Genomic DNA, 15,657 nt, shown 5'->3' with positions numbered 1-15,657 from the left:
ATAAGGAAATATTGAAACCGATATTAACTGTCCAAGATTTTTTTTTAGAAATCTACTTTTGGTCAAAACTGAAATTTTTATTAGTTTTAAAAATAGGACATACCAAATAATATGCTTCTTGACAGAAATATTAAGTATTTAGGCAGAAGAGAGCTTTAACTGCTCAGGCGCTACCATGGTCACACCTATATTAGATTAGAATGGTAGGTATCAAGCAAAGCTAATTTGCTTAGTTTTAACAATAATGTTACTACTACAAAAGATGGAAGAATCCCAAAACAATTATTCCAACTTGTTTTTCCAAAACATATTGTGGTTCTTACTCCATGAATAAAAGCAGGCTTCACCGATTCAGTTTCAGAAAACTTTTGCAATTAATTTTATTTACAAGGTCAGAGACTTCTGAATTCTAACATGCTAAGGATTTTAATGTGACAGTGAAACATTCAGACTCACGGAAGGTGTAGTTTGTAGTGCTAATTCCCATAAAGAACTTTCACGGAGTTTAGTTTTATTTAGAGAAAAGGGCAAAATAAGGAAATCAGATTACACTGATTAAACCATAAAATTTAAATCTATATTCAAACGTTACACATGCAAAGAGAACACCACCAGACTAGTACAACTTCATTTGCTGCTGCATTTGTCTAATATTAACAATTATAAACAGAGCAGTGCAACTGATATTTGGAACAATCCTTACAGTGTTGTTAGGTATCAGGCACAAAGCTTCACTTCTCTTCACACCATTGGTTTTCTTTGCGTACCTAAAAACAAAGACAAACCTTACAATTACACTTGAAGAGCTATGTCAAATACCTCTTCTAGATATTTATATATATATTAATAGCATCCCTGTGATTCAAATTATTTCCCCATTTCAGCTGTCTTCCAGATATCAAGTAGTATTTAAAAACTAAGTGTACTATTGTGCAAAACTAATATATCTATATTTAAGGAAATAAAGCTACATTTTAGAACTGACTGCATTCAGCTTTTTAACACGGTGAACTTATTCTGCCAAAAGAAAATCAAAGATGGGTAAAAATCTGGGGTGAAGAAATGGGTTTTATTAGGTAGAATACTGTTTGCAGGACACTAGCAGTTATTTTCAACATGCTAATGATCCACTGAAATCAAATGGATAAATGGTCCAAATGGTTCTGTCACTATTAATTGTTGCAGTCCAACAATTATAGTGATAGAATTAAAAAGAATTTAAAACAATCACACAGTAATTCCATAGTAGAGCATTGGACGTTAAGTCCTTCCAATTGGAATCTAACAATAGCAAGACTGACACTACAGATCTATGCTAGGTAACCTAGCATCTGCTAAATGTTTTTCTCAACAGTGCCACTCAAGAGGCCATGCATATGGTACTGCAGTCTAAACATCTAGATTGTGTCAGGCAACCTACTCTAACTCATGTTTAATCAGCAATAAAAAAAATAATAAAATATTTTGCAAGTCATCTCGCCTTTATCTCTTGATTTTTTTTCTTCCTAGCATTTTTCCATAAAATGCTTTCTCTCTCGCGCGCGCACCACCCCCTATAATTGGCAACAACTAGTGAAGTAAAATCCTCAATGACTCCTATACTGGTAATGCTCCTTGCAGAGATTTTGCTTATTCTACCCTTATTATCTTGACATCAGAGAGACTAGGCGAATTATTCTGCATAGAATAACTTGTCTTGGAAGGGGCAAGTCCCTAAATGATGATGGGGGCCAAGGGAGAAAACTTAAGAGGTACTAAGTTCTATGTATAGAATAATTTGATTTGCGTATGTAAAAAAACTGCTTTTTGTATATACCAGTGGTGGCGAACCTATGGCACGGGTGCCAGAGGTGTTAGTCAGAGCCCTCTCTGTGGGCACCCGCGCCATGCCCCGGAGGTGGCAGCTGTCCCTCTTCAACCAGCCGCCTGCTAATTCGCCAAGGTCCCACGTGGCTGAATGCATCCCGGCACGGCTGGTTTCCCTCCCCCCCATCCCGTCCCTCCTGGCCTCGCATGCTCTCCTTTTCACAGGCATGACCCACTGTATCGCCTTAGCTGTTGACCGACCATCCATTTTGGAGGCAGCTTCTTTGAATTGCTGGCGATGGGCTGCGGAGCCCCAGAGTGCACCTGGCGAGGGGCCAGCAGGCTGTGGCTACTGACAGACACCATTGGCCCCCATGCGCTCGCTGGTCTGTGTGCGGGGGCCAATGGTGTCAGGCAGCAGCTGCCCCAGCCCTTGCCTTGCCCCATGGCAATGGCACCCCCACCCTGCCTCGCCTCAAGCTACAGGATGAGTCTCCTGCTTACCGCCCCTCCTGGAGCTCCCCCAACCCTGCCCACCTCCCACAGGTGTCCCTCCCGAGCAACATTGAGGTGACCACAGCCACCTTGGCCATAGCCACCCAATCTTCCATGACCACCACAGCCACACCCACTCAGTGGGCCACGCCCACCTGGCACCCAGCAATAAAAAAGTGGGTTTGGGGTTGCAGTTTGGGCACTTGGTCTCTAAATAGTTTGCCACCACTGGTATATACTGTAGTTCTAAGCTCCCTAATGAGGAATAGCAAGTGTACTAATACATACAGTAAGCTAGCTTGCTTGAGACTTTTTTTTCCATACACGAATGATACCGTGTTTTCCTGAAAATAAGACCCAACCGGAAAATAATCTCTAGCATGATTTTTCATGACATTCATAATATAAGCCTCACCCTAAAAATAAGCCCCAGTTAAGATTGTCAGCCAGACTGATGCATTTAGTACTGTATTTCTCCCAAAATAAGACCTAACTGAAAAATAAGCCCTAATGCATCTTTTGGAGCAAAAATTAATATAAGACCTGGTCTTATTTTCTGGAAAACATGGGTAGCAAAGCCAGTGAATGGGACAAATTAGAGCACAGATTTATTTTATTCGCCATTTGATTTTAATTATATGAAGGCATGAAGGCTGAATTGCCAAATAAGTATTGTCTATAAAACAAATATTTGAGGGGGGTGTGTGTGTGTGTGTGTGTGTGTGTGTGTGTGTAGGATTAAATAGTAAATAGATTTTGTTTTAAGTAAAAGGGCTTCACATACCTGGGCTTCCTCCTCTTCAGTGAAGTCATTTTTAATATTGAAAGTCTTGCGGATTTCTTCTGGTGTTTTTCCTTTAATCATATTTGCAACAGTCTTGCATGTCACATCCAGTAAGCCTTTGATATCTAAGTAGTTTGCAGCCTTTACAGAAAGCAACAGATTTTAAAGGCTTTGCAAATCAGTGATTTATTAAATAACAGTGCATATTATATTTCTAGTAGTAATCATACACAAAAGCAACCAGTGATAACTAAAATCAAGCCTAGTATAACTAGAAATATTATTGCTAATGGCAATAAGCCTTTCTTCTATTTACAGACTTTGTAAGGACTGCCAGTTAAAATTTCACTGTGCTGTTATAAATTTTGTACTTTGGAATACATATTCCATACGATACAATATATCAAGTTTTCATTGTTCAACTAGTTCTGCTGAGCTTTCAAAAAAGCAGCAAGAACTACAAACCAGTAAACATACTTACTTTTTCTTGTTTAAACTTCTGAGATAAACTAAGCAAAATCTCAGCCTTTAATCCTGTAGGCACAGTTAATTAAACATGCTTTCAGTGATTTCATTTACTGTTGCTTGCAATGTCTATCTCTGCATCTTTACAATCATGATGCTTTGACATTTGATATTTTAGACTTCTGCAAAGTAGTTATGACATTAAAATACACACAAGTTCTATTATACTCCAATATTTCATTAGTCTGTAAATATCAATGGAACAGGACATACTAGGCCAACCTACCAGGATGAGTTCAAATAGAGTTCCTTGGTCTACTTTGAGAAATTCTTGATCCCACACAGGGATATCATCTGTTCGTTTCTCTTTGTTTTCATCATCCTCAGGAGGAGGCGGATCATCTTTATGATGGGTACACCACTGAATCACCTTTGGAAATTGAAATATGTTATGGAAAAACTTTATATATTTTTTTGTGTTTTCTACTGCACTAGTGTTCTACTAGCATCCACAAAGCTTTTGTATAAACATTGTTTAGCACAATACTGCAAACATGGTTTATGGGTTTAAACAAAAGGCTGCACCATTTTCAAATTAAGCATGCTCACAATGCTTAAGTGCCAATCTTGTAGAGACAGAAGACTAGAAAATATGAATCAGAATTCACATATTTCTTATATAATTTATTATTCTGAATTCCAAGCATAATTATACTAATATAAAGGATTTACAGAAAAATATTCAGAAAAATGATAAACAGAAATGTTCCTAACTAAAATACTTTAGTTTAGCTACTTCCTAGAAAAATATTTTCAATAATGTAAAAATAATGCAAATTTCTATTTTGTTATCTCTAAAATAAAGGTAAAGATAAATCCTTTAACAATTTTGCCAGAATATTGCACTGATATTAAATACATAATCAAATATTTTCTTTTTCTACAACTATTTGAACCCTCTTGTAGTACAGAAACATCATGAATATAAAGTACTCTAAAAGTAAATGTTTAAAATTAAGTCTAATTTTAAACATTTAAAAAGTAAACTGTTAAAAATAAACAATTTGCCTAAAAGTAAACCAAACAGGAATAATCTAATCAGAATAAAAATTGTATATTTGGGCTATTATCACAAGAAAGTTCTATTTCATAGTTTTACCATTCTAAAAGGTTCTCAGTATGACAAAAACTATAACAAAAATAAGAAACCCCCGAAGAACTTAAATTAACATTAATTTTAATCAATGCAAGTGATAGAAGAAATGGCACAAAATGGACAACAAAAATGGTGCAAAATGGACAACAAAATCCATGCCAGAATGCCTTCATATTTGCACTAACTGCAACTTCTAAAGATTCAAGGTCAACCTTGTGTGAAGTGCACTGCAGTGTTCTATATAAGAAATGCTTTAATCACTCTCTGTATCAACACAAGACAAACTTGCATTTTCCAGAAATGGCATAGATGTTACAATGGCAAAGCTGAACAACGGCATTCTTGACCAGAAAATTGTCCTTCCAGAAGCAACAAGGGATTCAAAAGAACTTCACTAGAAAAACTATTTTTTAAAAAAAAAAGTCAGCTCCACATGAACAGGCCTAATTTTTGCACTGAGGAATTGTTTAATTATTGATTGACCGAAGTAGTGTAAAAGCATTTGTAATCAGTCTTTCAAAATCTAAGTAACTCACAGAAAATATTCAATAATATACTATTAAACATAAACTTATCATAAAGCACATGTACTAAATATAAGACAATAGTTATAAGTTAATATTAAATACTATAGTCTATTGACATGAATGCCAATAATAAACTGCAGTGTGGAAAAACCTCAAGCAAAGATGGCCTCGTAGCTTTAGCATTTACTATTGTACAGAAATTCAAGATCTTCAGTAGCATTTACTATTGTACAGAAATTCAAGATCTTCAGTTAATCATATCATGCACAAAATTTAATTTTATCCCACCACAATCTCACAAATCATGTTTTACAATATCACAATAAAAACAACAGAATTAAAACTATCTACAATCCAAATAACAAAATTATGTATTTTATTGAAATAGAATTATTACCTTTTTTAGTATAGCTGCATTAACATTTGGAAGAGGAACGGGGTCATCATCTCCTTCATCATCCATTCCCAAGTCTAAGAAAGAAAAACAAGCAATGAAAAATATATTAGCAGCCATTTTTACTAATAATTTAGCCCCTGGCTCATATTTAAGTAGTTGTCCCCTAGGACAGGGCTTTTCAACCGATGGTATGCGTACCACCTGTGACACATTGGCACGTGGCAGGTGGTACACGGCCCTGCCCAGCCCAGGGTAGCCGGAGAGGGAAGGAGCCAAAGCGGCACAGCGCAGGACTTGCCTTGAGAGAGTCCCCGGGAGCTGCAGCGCTGCTGGGGTGAGGCAAATGCCTCAGGATCAGTACTTCCAGCACACCCGGAAGAGAGAGGAGGAGGAGGAGGAGGAGGGTGGAGACAAGAGAGGCTATAAAAGGAGGCAGTTTGGGCGGGAGAGGGAGAGGAAAAAAAAGACGCAGCCTTGGGAGGGGGAGGAGGAGGAAGAGTCAGCTGGAGCTGCACTAAAGGTAAGAGGGGGAGGAAGAGAGGAGGACAAAAAACAGGCCAGGTGTGGACACGGGTGGCAGCGACAAACAAGCAAGAAATGCAGCTGGGGAAGGGTCGCAGCATGAGAATCCTTCCTTCCCTCTTTGTCCCTTCCTTCCCCTCCGTGCCCAGGAAGGGACAAGGGAAGGGGGACAAGCTGCCAGCGCGGCTGGTGGCTGTGCCGCCAGTGGCCATGGCTTGAAAGGCCACTGTAAATTGCTGGACAAGAGCCGCACAGTGTTAAGAGCAGGGTGGCAGGAAGATATCTGTAATGAGGGAGAAAAACAGGCATCCCCTGAAGGAGACCAGCCAATGACCTTCGCCCTTTTCAGATACCCATGGACTCCGGGTGAGGGAACGCTGCAAGCGGCATGAGAGTCCATGTTACCTGTACTATGCTGCCCAGCCCCCAGCAGGCAGCAGCGCATTCTCCTCACAGCGCGGAGCAGCCGGGCGAGGCAAACCGGCGACATGCCAAACCTGCCTGTGCGCACGCAGAGGCTGAGGTGCATTCTCCTCACTGAGCCAAGCGGCCGGGTGAGGTGAACAAGCGACATGCCGAACCTGCCTGTGCGGGTGCAGAGGCTGAGGCGCATGCACTCTCCTCTGCCTCTGCGCGCACACAGGCAGGTTCGGCATGTTGCCGGTTCGCCTCGCCCGGCCACGGGTGTATGAAAAGGGCAAGGGTCATCTGCTGGTCTCCTTCAGGGGATGCCTGTTTTTCTCCCTCCCTCATTACAAATATCTTCCTGCAACTCTCCTCTTAATGCTGTGCGACTCTTGTCCAGCAATTTAGCGGCCTTTCAAGCCATGGCCACTGGCAGCACAGCCGCCAGCCGTGCTGGCAGCCTGTCCCCCTCCCCTTGTCCCTTCCTGGCAATGGTGACTGCCAGGATTGCCATCCCTAAGCAGCGTTACTACTGCATCGTTTAGCAACAAATTCCCAGTCCCAATCACCACTGTTAAGTGAGAACTATTTATAATATTAAAAAAACTGTTGCACATAAGAAATAAAGCATGGTTTTCTCATAAACTTTACCATTGTATAATTTAATTGCATCATTTTATTTAAAATTAGTTGAGGTTTCTGTGTACCATTGTGCTAAAATATTAAAATTTGAATAGAGTTGAATGAGAATTATAAAAAGAATATTTTATTTCAGTCTTCCTAAGCTAAGCTGCTATGATTATTGAAGCACATAACAATATACATTTCCTTATATTCCAAAAAAGTGAGATTAAAAACAAATATTTCTAAGCTTACACTGAATAGAACTGCAAGTTCATTTTAATCCATTTTAATTGATGGATTTATCTGGCTTAAAGCAGCTGTCTAATACCCTGAAATAGCAGTGAAGAAACAAGACCAGAACAAGTGGTATAAATTCAAGTATAGCATAAAAGGAGGACAGATACATCACGATGATACATTTTAAAATATATACATTTTAAAAACCCTCCAAAGTTATGCCATGGTCTCTGTATAAGTATTTGATGTGGCTATTCCCTTGTAACTAACCAAAAAGATGTCTAGATTTTTTTGAACAGCTTTTTAGAAAATGAAGTATAAAATCAAATAATATGGTTTTGTGTTACTTGAAAAAGCATATTTGGTATATACACTGTAACAATATACCTCATGCAAAAATTTACCAATTTTGGGGATGGAATATATTTTAAAATAATTTGTATTACAAATAGCTGTTCAACTCTAAACAATGTAGTATCACTTTGTTTTTCCCTACTTAGTAAAAATGAGCAGGCAAGAGTAATTAAAATAGAAGAAACCACCAACATCAAAAAGTTTACATATTCTAAATGTTGTCATCCACTTTATCAATCAGATATAGCAAATATTAATTGGGAGTGTCATAAAGGGATTGAAAATGCATATTTTTATCACACAAAACATCCTTTTCTGAATATATTATTGTTTTATTTATTTAATGAATTTCCAAACAGACTAATGCCTTTCACTCCTTAAATATTTTCTGCATTATTCAAAATAAAAAATTTACAGAAATAAATTTTAAAAGGTTTCACATTTCCTCTTTCCCCTTACTTACTATTACTGGGACAAGCAATTATCTGGATGATTACAACTAGTCCTCAAGTTATGACCATTTGCTCAATGCCATTCAAAGTTATGACAATGTTGTATGGGGGTGGGGGGGAGAGATGATGGATCCTTGGAGTTCCAGCCATCATAGGGTTCCCATAGCCACGACTACAATCTCAGTTCTCAGGACTTGGCTTACAATTAAAACACATGTTGTTGGTCACATGCTCACAATTTCTGAGCTCCATGCTGGCTTCCTACAAGGAAAGGCAATGGGGAAGCCGGCAGGAAATAGGAAGTCATGATTACGTGAGGTCCTCAACAACCTACACAATCCTCATTTAACAATGGCTACTGGTACTGCTGGAATTGCCATCACTAAGTGATAGTCATGTGATGTTGTTTTATATAACCACATTGCTTACAACTGCCATCGTAGCCCAAGGACTATCTACTGAAATTCAGAGATAATGAAATTTAGAAAGTGTGTATAATACAGAATTTGAATACATTACAAATAACCATTTATGGACAGAGAAAAGGGCTAAATTTCTGCAAATATTACTTACTCCTCCAACATTCAACTGTAAAAGTAGCTTGAAATCAAATCTTTATAAAGATTTCTAGACTCTTATTCCAAGGTCTATGAACAATTGATTTTAAAAAATAAGTTATGGGGCTAAATTCCTCATCATTTTTTAAACATTCTGACCCAAGCAGAATTAAGCTTTCATCCTGCAAGGCTTAACTGCTTCCAAAACTTCACATTTTAATTATCTATCTTATGACAGATAATTATGAACCCTTATGTCAACGTGATGGCTCAGCAGTTGAAACATTGGGCTTGTCTGCTGGAAAAGCTGGCAGCCCAAGTTTGAGATCCAAGTGCCATGCAACGGGGTGAGCTCCATCCTCGCCCCAGCTCCTGGCAACCTAGCAGCTGGGGAAGCATATAAATGCAAGTAGATAAATAGGTACCACTTCGGTGAGAAGGTAACGGCATTCTGTGATATCATGCTGCCCACATGACCACAGAAATGTCTTCGCACAGCACTGGCTCAATGGCCTTGAAACAGAGGTGAACACCGCCCCCTATAGTCAGCAACAACTAGGGGAGTAAAATCCGCAGGGAGTCCTTTACCCTTTACTTTTCCATTACCTTCATATTATTGCTTCACAAGGCTTAACTGTAACCCAGTTGCAAGACATAGTAAGAATTCACTATCAGCTCTAAAACAAAAATTAAGACAACCTTGCCCATGCCTTTGCCAAGAAGCTCTTAGTCTCAGGAAATCCACTAGGCTGTAAAAAACCCCATAAAAGAAAGACATCCCATGACCCCTAAGACTGATTCAAGGATTAAAATCCAATATATCAAATTAAAAATGGCTGGTGTGTGTGCAGAGAAATAGAAATACAGAAAGCATTTATCTTTATGATGCCCATACCTTCCAGCATAGTCTTGATAGTTACAGATTGTTTTGCAATTTCAACATCAACTTCAAATATTTCTCCATCGGAGCTCTGCAGTTTAATTGAAGGCATCTATAAATGAATGAAAAAATATTTTACCTATATTTTTATGTATGACATTTGTGGTTTCATTAGCATCTCCTATCAAGAGAGACAGTAAACCATATTTACAAAGGAATTTTTTTGTTTTGCAATGCTCAATTTCATCCATCCCTGCATCATCACAATGTGGTCAATAATATTAGCTAAGTAAAGCAAACCATTTAAGGAATGGTTTGCTTAAAATTAATGGCTAAAAAATGGGCTTGATCAGATTACAACTTACTCTTGACTATATTTGCAATGTTGCTGCCTTAAAACTAATCATTATTATGGAATATCAGTGCATAAGACTAAAATACATGTTTTAATCAAGAATCTCAAGAAGCTTGTTTAAACTTTTTTTTACCTTTTAATGTTTCAAAGCAACTTTTTACTTTCCAATATAAAGTGGTGCACATGACTAATAAAAATGTATGAGTAAAAAAATTCTAAATCTGACTTGTATTATTCTATTTAAGGCAGTGTATTACATATGCCTGAAGCTTGCTTCAAAAGCAGGCATTCATTTTGCAGAATGAGGTAACTATTTGGGCATTTTGACATGATTCATGGTCACTGACCTAATTCCAATCATTATCAAGCAAGTTTTGAAAATATAATATTGCACTTTCAACTAACTATCTTTACACCATCGTTCTTCACACTACTTGGAAAACAACATATTGGGAAGTGATCAGACATCATGAAAGAAGCTACATAATCAATATTACCGGTAGTGTTTTTAAGAGGAACCCAAATTATTTTTCAAGGTACAAAACCAGAAATCACTAAATATATGAATCTAGTATCTAAAAAGTACACAATCTGCTTTGGATAAGATTAAGCAAAATTCGTAATTTCAGCTGCAGTGACCCCTTAAAACAAAAGCGGGTAATAAATTTCTTAGTATTCCATAAGTAATGCATACTACCTTGGAGAGCTCAAGGCACAATAATTATTTCCATGGTATTTTTCATAAGGAAAGTTCCCATTAAAATCACAAGCGTTTTTAACAAACAAAATACACCTGTAATGTTAAGCATCAATTGTAACAGTAGAAACATTTTAACTGTGCAGCACTGGGATCAGGATGAATCTCTTGTTTAGCCCGACAAACAGAGCCATTAAACTGAATGGACACTTTAATCCTCATTTAAATCCTCTGATTTAGGACATCCTTAAATCCTAAGGCGAGGTTTGCATCCAGCCCTTTTATCATTGTTACTTGCGGCTATTTTTCCCCCCCAATAAGCTTAAAACTCACCAGATTGTTTAAGAGACAGTTTTTATAAGCCGCTTCAGATTAAAAGGCAATCGTGACTAAGCATTAGGGTAGCCTCTGCATAAAACAAGAGAGGCTGAAGTGCCCGGCTAGCTACGTCAGCCCTACTACCCTTTATTTCACTCACTACGGTATTCTCGCTTCGCTCCAGCAAAACACACTCTCCTCTTCCAAGTGTGCACGGTTCGCAAATTAACGACGCCCTGCGAAAACTCACACCGTCAAGCAATGCAGCACATATCAACTCCCTCTTTTTAAACAAAACAAAACAAAACGAGACGTTATTTCCTTAACAGGAGGGAAACAGGATGGGAAAATGCTCCTCTGGCTCGGGAGACGAACACCCATCTGTAAAGGAGTGCGGATTCCTAGAGTAGTCACCTTCCCTCCCTTCCTCCGTCCATCTCCAGGACGAGCCGGGCTACTGGAAGAGATGGCGGAGGCGGCCCTTCGGCTGCGCGTCTCCGCACCCCTTCCCGAGGAAAAAGCCGCTCCCTTAGCAACCACCTGCAATAGGTTCTCAAGCCGTCATCCCCTGTCCTCCCCTGCGGCCTTACAAGCCTCCTCCTAACTTTGCTCTCGCTCCTCACTATCCGCCGAGGAGGCCCGAACCTCAACCAGGCCTGGGCCTCACTCACCGTGAGGCAGCACAACGGCGGCGGCGGCGGCAACGGTGGCGCCTTTTAGCCTCTCCCCAACAAGACACACCACCCAACTCAAATTAAGGGCGCACTGGAGCGCCTTGCGGCCGCTGCATGTTATAAAGTTGGGGGCGGAGCGAACCCGAGCCGAGGGCCCAATCGTTGTCCCCGCCCCCTTCCACTCACGGCGCTGGGCGGCTCGTCTGAGTGCCTGCGCTGGACGACTCAGCAGGCGTCGCGCGCCCCTTCCCCGCTTCATCGCAGATGGACTGCGGAGGGGACCGAAGGGGGGAATAACCAAATTTATATAAAAAGGAAGAAGGAGACCCTTAAACGTATTGAGATATTAAATACCTCGGGGTCCTTCAGGCAGAGTCGGAAGTTGCCGGTACGAGCTCGCTCGTAAGGGTGGCGACGGTTTTACGTCATAATAGGAAGGACGGTTTCTCGTTTATTCTGAGCGACGTACTTCTATTCCCTTCTCATTTCCCCGTTGTAGTTGGACGAGTACGTAGTTCGTGTCTGATAATCCTGGGTGTTGTATGAATCCAGCTCCTTGTGGTTGTTACTCTGTGGGGTTATTTGCCCCCACACACACAAAGATGTTAAGTAATTGATAAAGGCAGAGAAATTGAAATAGGAATATATCAAGCAGTTCATTGCTGCCGAGGAAATTAAATTTACTAAGAGTTTTTTTTTTAAATTACATTTATATCCCGCCCTTCTCCGAAGACTCAGGGCGGCTTACAAGCTTAGCAGTATGTGTGTGTGTGTCCACAAATTCATCAGACATTTCAACGAACCCTTGGATTTATAAGTGAATCAGTCCAAGTATGTTTTCCACATGTAATCATTGGTAAGAAACTACATCATCCTAACTGGCACGTTTTACATCTACTGTTTCATATCAAGTAAGATGTTAGTTGCCATTACCCAGCTAGGAGAATTATTCAGGTGGTTTCTTTAGTAAGAATACAGACTTGATTTATTGGTTATTCACCTCTCAAACTCCCCCCCCCCCAAAAAAAAGTTCTATTTTAACTGCATAGATATTTGAAAGAAGCCTGGAAAGGGGCCTGCTTATATGATGAGCAGCACTACGTTTACTCCTCCAGGCACAATAAAATTTCAAATGGTACATTAGTTTCTCCTCCTCCCCCCAATAAATATAATTTTGAGAGGAGCATCTTCTGAAAGACTATTTCCAAATCAAGGAGCAGATTCAGTTCTCTTAACATTAAGCCAGTGTTGTTTGGAATCAGAGGTCTCTGCCACTTAAACCAACGTTTAAATTAGCTCTCTTAAGCAAAGCAAAAACTACCCCGAAAGCAGTCCTATACTACCTCAGATGAATGCCATATGATGTTTTATGTTTTATATCACAGCAATATCACAATTTATGTCCTTACTACTCCCTCTCTTTTATGCATGTCATAAGACAGAAAACCCGTTTTTGTTCCAAACTGGAAAATCTCACCTCTTGCTTGATAAATATAGTGCATATTAGTGTCATCAAACATCACCTTCTAGTATTTGTAGAAATGGAGTGTTCAGTCTTAGAGCATTAAATTTCCTTAGACATATGGAGTGAACTGCAGCAAAAAGACCAAGTCCAGGTAGATCTAGAGGTATTATAAACCCAATACAAGGGATAGCAATCGCTGTCAGCCACAGTGAAGTACTTAGCCCAGATATTGATGAAAATAATCCGATTCCCACCATCACCATCTGGTATATAGTTCTTGTTTAGCAATTGCCCTGTTTAGTGTAAATTGGATTTATGACGATAATTTTGCAAACCTTGGATCTATGACCTTGGCAGCCCTGTGAAGCAGAGAAGTTGAAGTGAGTCCATAAGCAGTCCCAATTACACTTAGCAACCACTTAACAACTGAGTTTTTGGGTCACTAAACAAGGATTACTTGTAAGTAAAATTGCCTTTGGATTAAGCACGAGCTGAACAATTTATATTGATATCTCCACAGATTCTCATTGAATTAGTTGTCTTACCACCGTTAGGATGTTTTCCAAGTTCCTGAACAAACCGACTTGATGCTTCCTAGATGTTTCCTAATTAGCTTTCTAGATAAGCCAAAGTTGGCAAGGTATTACCCCCCCCCAAAAAAAATAAAAGGATTTAACTATGACTTCCTTTCTGGCCATGCTAACTATATTTTCAAAACATGACTCTTTAAAACAAGAGTATTAAAACATCTTAAAGGCTAACAGACCTATCATATAAACTTTCATAGATCGTTTGTATTGATTTTCTTTTAAATACCCTGTAAACCGCCCTGAGTCCTTCGGGAAAGGGCGGTATATAAATCTAAATAAATAAATAAAATCAACTTGTTAGGTTTATTAAATACCACTAAATTGCCGTTTTGTGATGTAAATGACTAGGTATGATGTGTTTTCCTATTAGTATGTTAACATAGAATTATAAAATAGTCCATACTTTATTATGTTCAAGTTATTCTAAACATTTACTGTTTTTTCAACTGAACAATTTTAAACAATGATTCTTCTGCACAATACATAGGCTCACAAGACCCGTCAACAGGTCTTTTCTTTTTCAAAAGAACGATTTCAGCTTTCACTTCCAGAAACCATATTTAACCAAGGGCAGTAACTTGCTTAGAAGTGTCTTAAAAGCAGCCAATTAGACAGTGGAATCCAAGAAGCAGCAGGGTGATTTCCACTTTGAGAACCTTCTCCAATCATCATGGGATAGGAATTGCAATCATGAGTTACTATATTTAAAATTGGGTAACATGCTTTACATGGAAACATTTTCTAATAATCTATGCTTAAATATGAGATCACGTGGAGAAAAGATGCAAAATGAAGTTGCAGTGTATTATTCAGTTAAAACAGTGCAAGAAAAATGAATTGTTCAAACTAGTGTATCATCTGGCTAATTCATAGAAAAACCTGGCCACTTTTAGTTTATTACTTATGTTTTTTTTTCTTACCAGTATTTTAGCTCACATCAACTTTCTATTTGAAGATATATATTTTTAAATATTTGGAGTTAAATTTCTATTTAGTGTCTATATTTGGAGTTAAATTTCTATTAAAATGAATATTCTAGTCAACTGACACTAGGGGGAAATGAAGAGTAATAATGGTGCCAATATATTTATTTATAATAGTTGTCCCTATTTGTTTTTTGTAACAATATCTTAAGAAAAGCTCAATTTTTGAAATTTTTCCAGGAAACTGAGAAGTCTCTCTCTCTATATTTATAGATTTATATGTAGACTTAAAAATGCCTTGGCTGGGAATTACAAAAGCATTTTTTCCTGCTTCTGAACAGCAGCCCTTGCTACAAGGCCAGCCAGCTACTTGAAATTGAAGGTATCAGCCCACTTCATTCCGTGAAAAAGTTTTAAGAATCACCAAGTATGCACAACACTTTAACATGCCCTGTGCACATAAGGACTTTTCTTCCAACTTCATTATTCTGTTACTACTTTATTGAATGCTAAGTAAAAACACTAGTTACAAAGTAAGAGGAAATCACTGTTAATACATGTTTTGATTTTCACATTTGAGACAGTCAAGTTACAGGTGGTTTGTTGGTATATCCCCATTGTTACACTATTTCCATCATCATTCAACAAATGCTTGATACCAACAATTACAAGTAAGAATTTAATTTCCATTGTAATAGGCTCATTTTTCCTAGCTGTTTAAATATCCCAAGTTCTGGGATCAGAATATATTCAACAAGTATTTGGAGTATTTAGCCTATGACTTATTCACTGCCTTCTGCTCAAACCGAGGGAAAGTAAGCTGCCCAAGAGAGACATAATGTGCATGAGAGACTGTTACTACTAAGAATGGGTACAGAGTATTGAGATTGATTTATGATCTCTCACCAGTTCCTTTCCATTCTTCATTCAGTAGCACAGAAGCAGTAACCTCATATTCTTTTGCTTAAAAGTAT

The 15,657-nt window shown here is 38.6% G+C and overlaps 1 protein-coding gene across 5 annotated transcripts in view; it reads right to left on the bottom strand.

The window, feature by feature from the left end:
• SKP1 (S-phase kinase associated protein 1) overlaps positions 1-11,847 on the bottom strand; it is a 33,728-nt gene extending 21,881 nt beyond the window's left edge. For 2 of the 5 annotated variants that reach the window (XM_083352706.1, XM_083352705.1), the window contains exons 1-6: positions 11,703-11,847; positions 9,677-9,773; positions 5,631-5,704; positions 3,837-3,980; positions 3,086-3,226; positions 704-767 (exon numbers count right to left, since the gene is read on the bottom strand). In XM_083352706.1, the coding sequence (XP_083208832.1) occupies positions 732-767; positions 3,086-3,226; positions 3,837-3,980; positions 5,631-5,704; positions 9,677-9,773 (492 nt within the window). In that variant the 5' untranslated portion in view covers positions 11,703-11,847 and the 3' untranslated portion in view covers positions 704-731. Of the gene's footprint in view, positions 1-350; positions 768-3,085; positions 3,227-3,836; positions 3,981-5,630; positions 5,705-9,676; positions 9,774-11,191; positions 11,643-11,702 lie in introns of those variants that run through there. The other 3 variants (XM_083352704.1, XM_083352708.1, XM_083352707.1) reach the window with 3 other exon arrangements.
• Between the last annotated feature and the right edge of the window lie 3,810 nt (positions 11,848-15,657).

The sequence above is a fragment of the Vipera ursinii genome (genome assembly GCF_947247035.1).
Source record: "Vipera ursinii genome assembly, chromosome: 2".
Lineage (NCBI taxonomy): Eukaryota > Metazoa > Chordata > Lepidosauria > Squamata > Viperidae > Vipera > Vipera ursinii.
The sequence above is the reverse complement of the archived record's forward strand: the minus strand, read 5'-3'. Positions and strand labels throughout refer to the sequence as shown.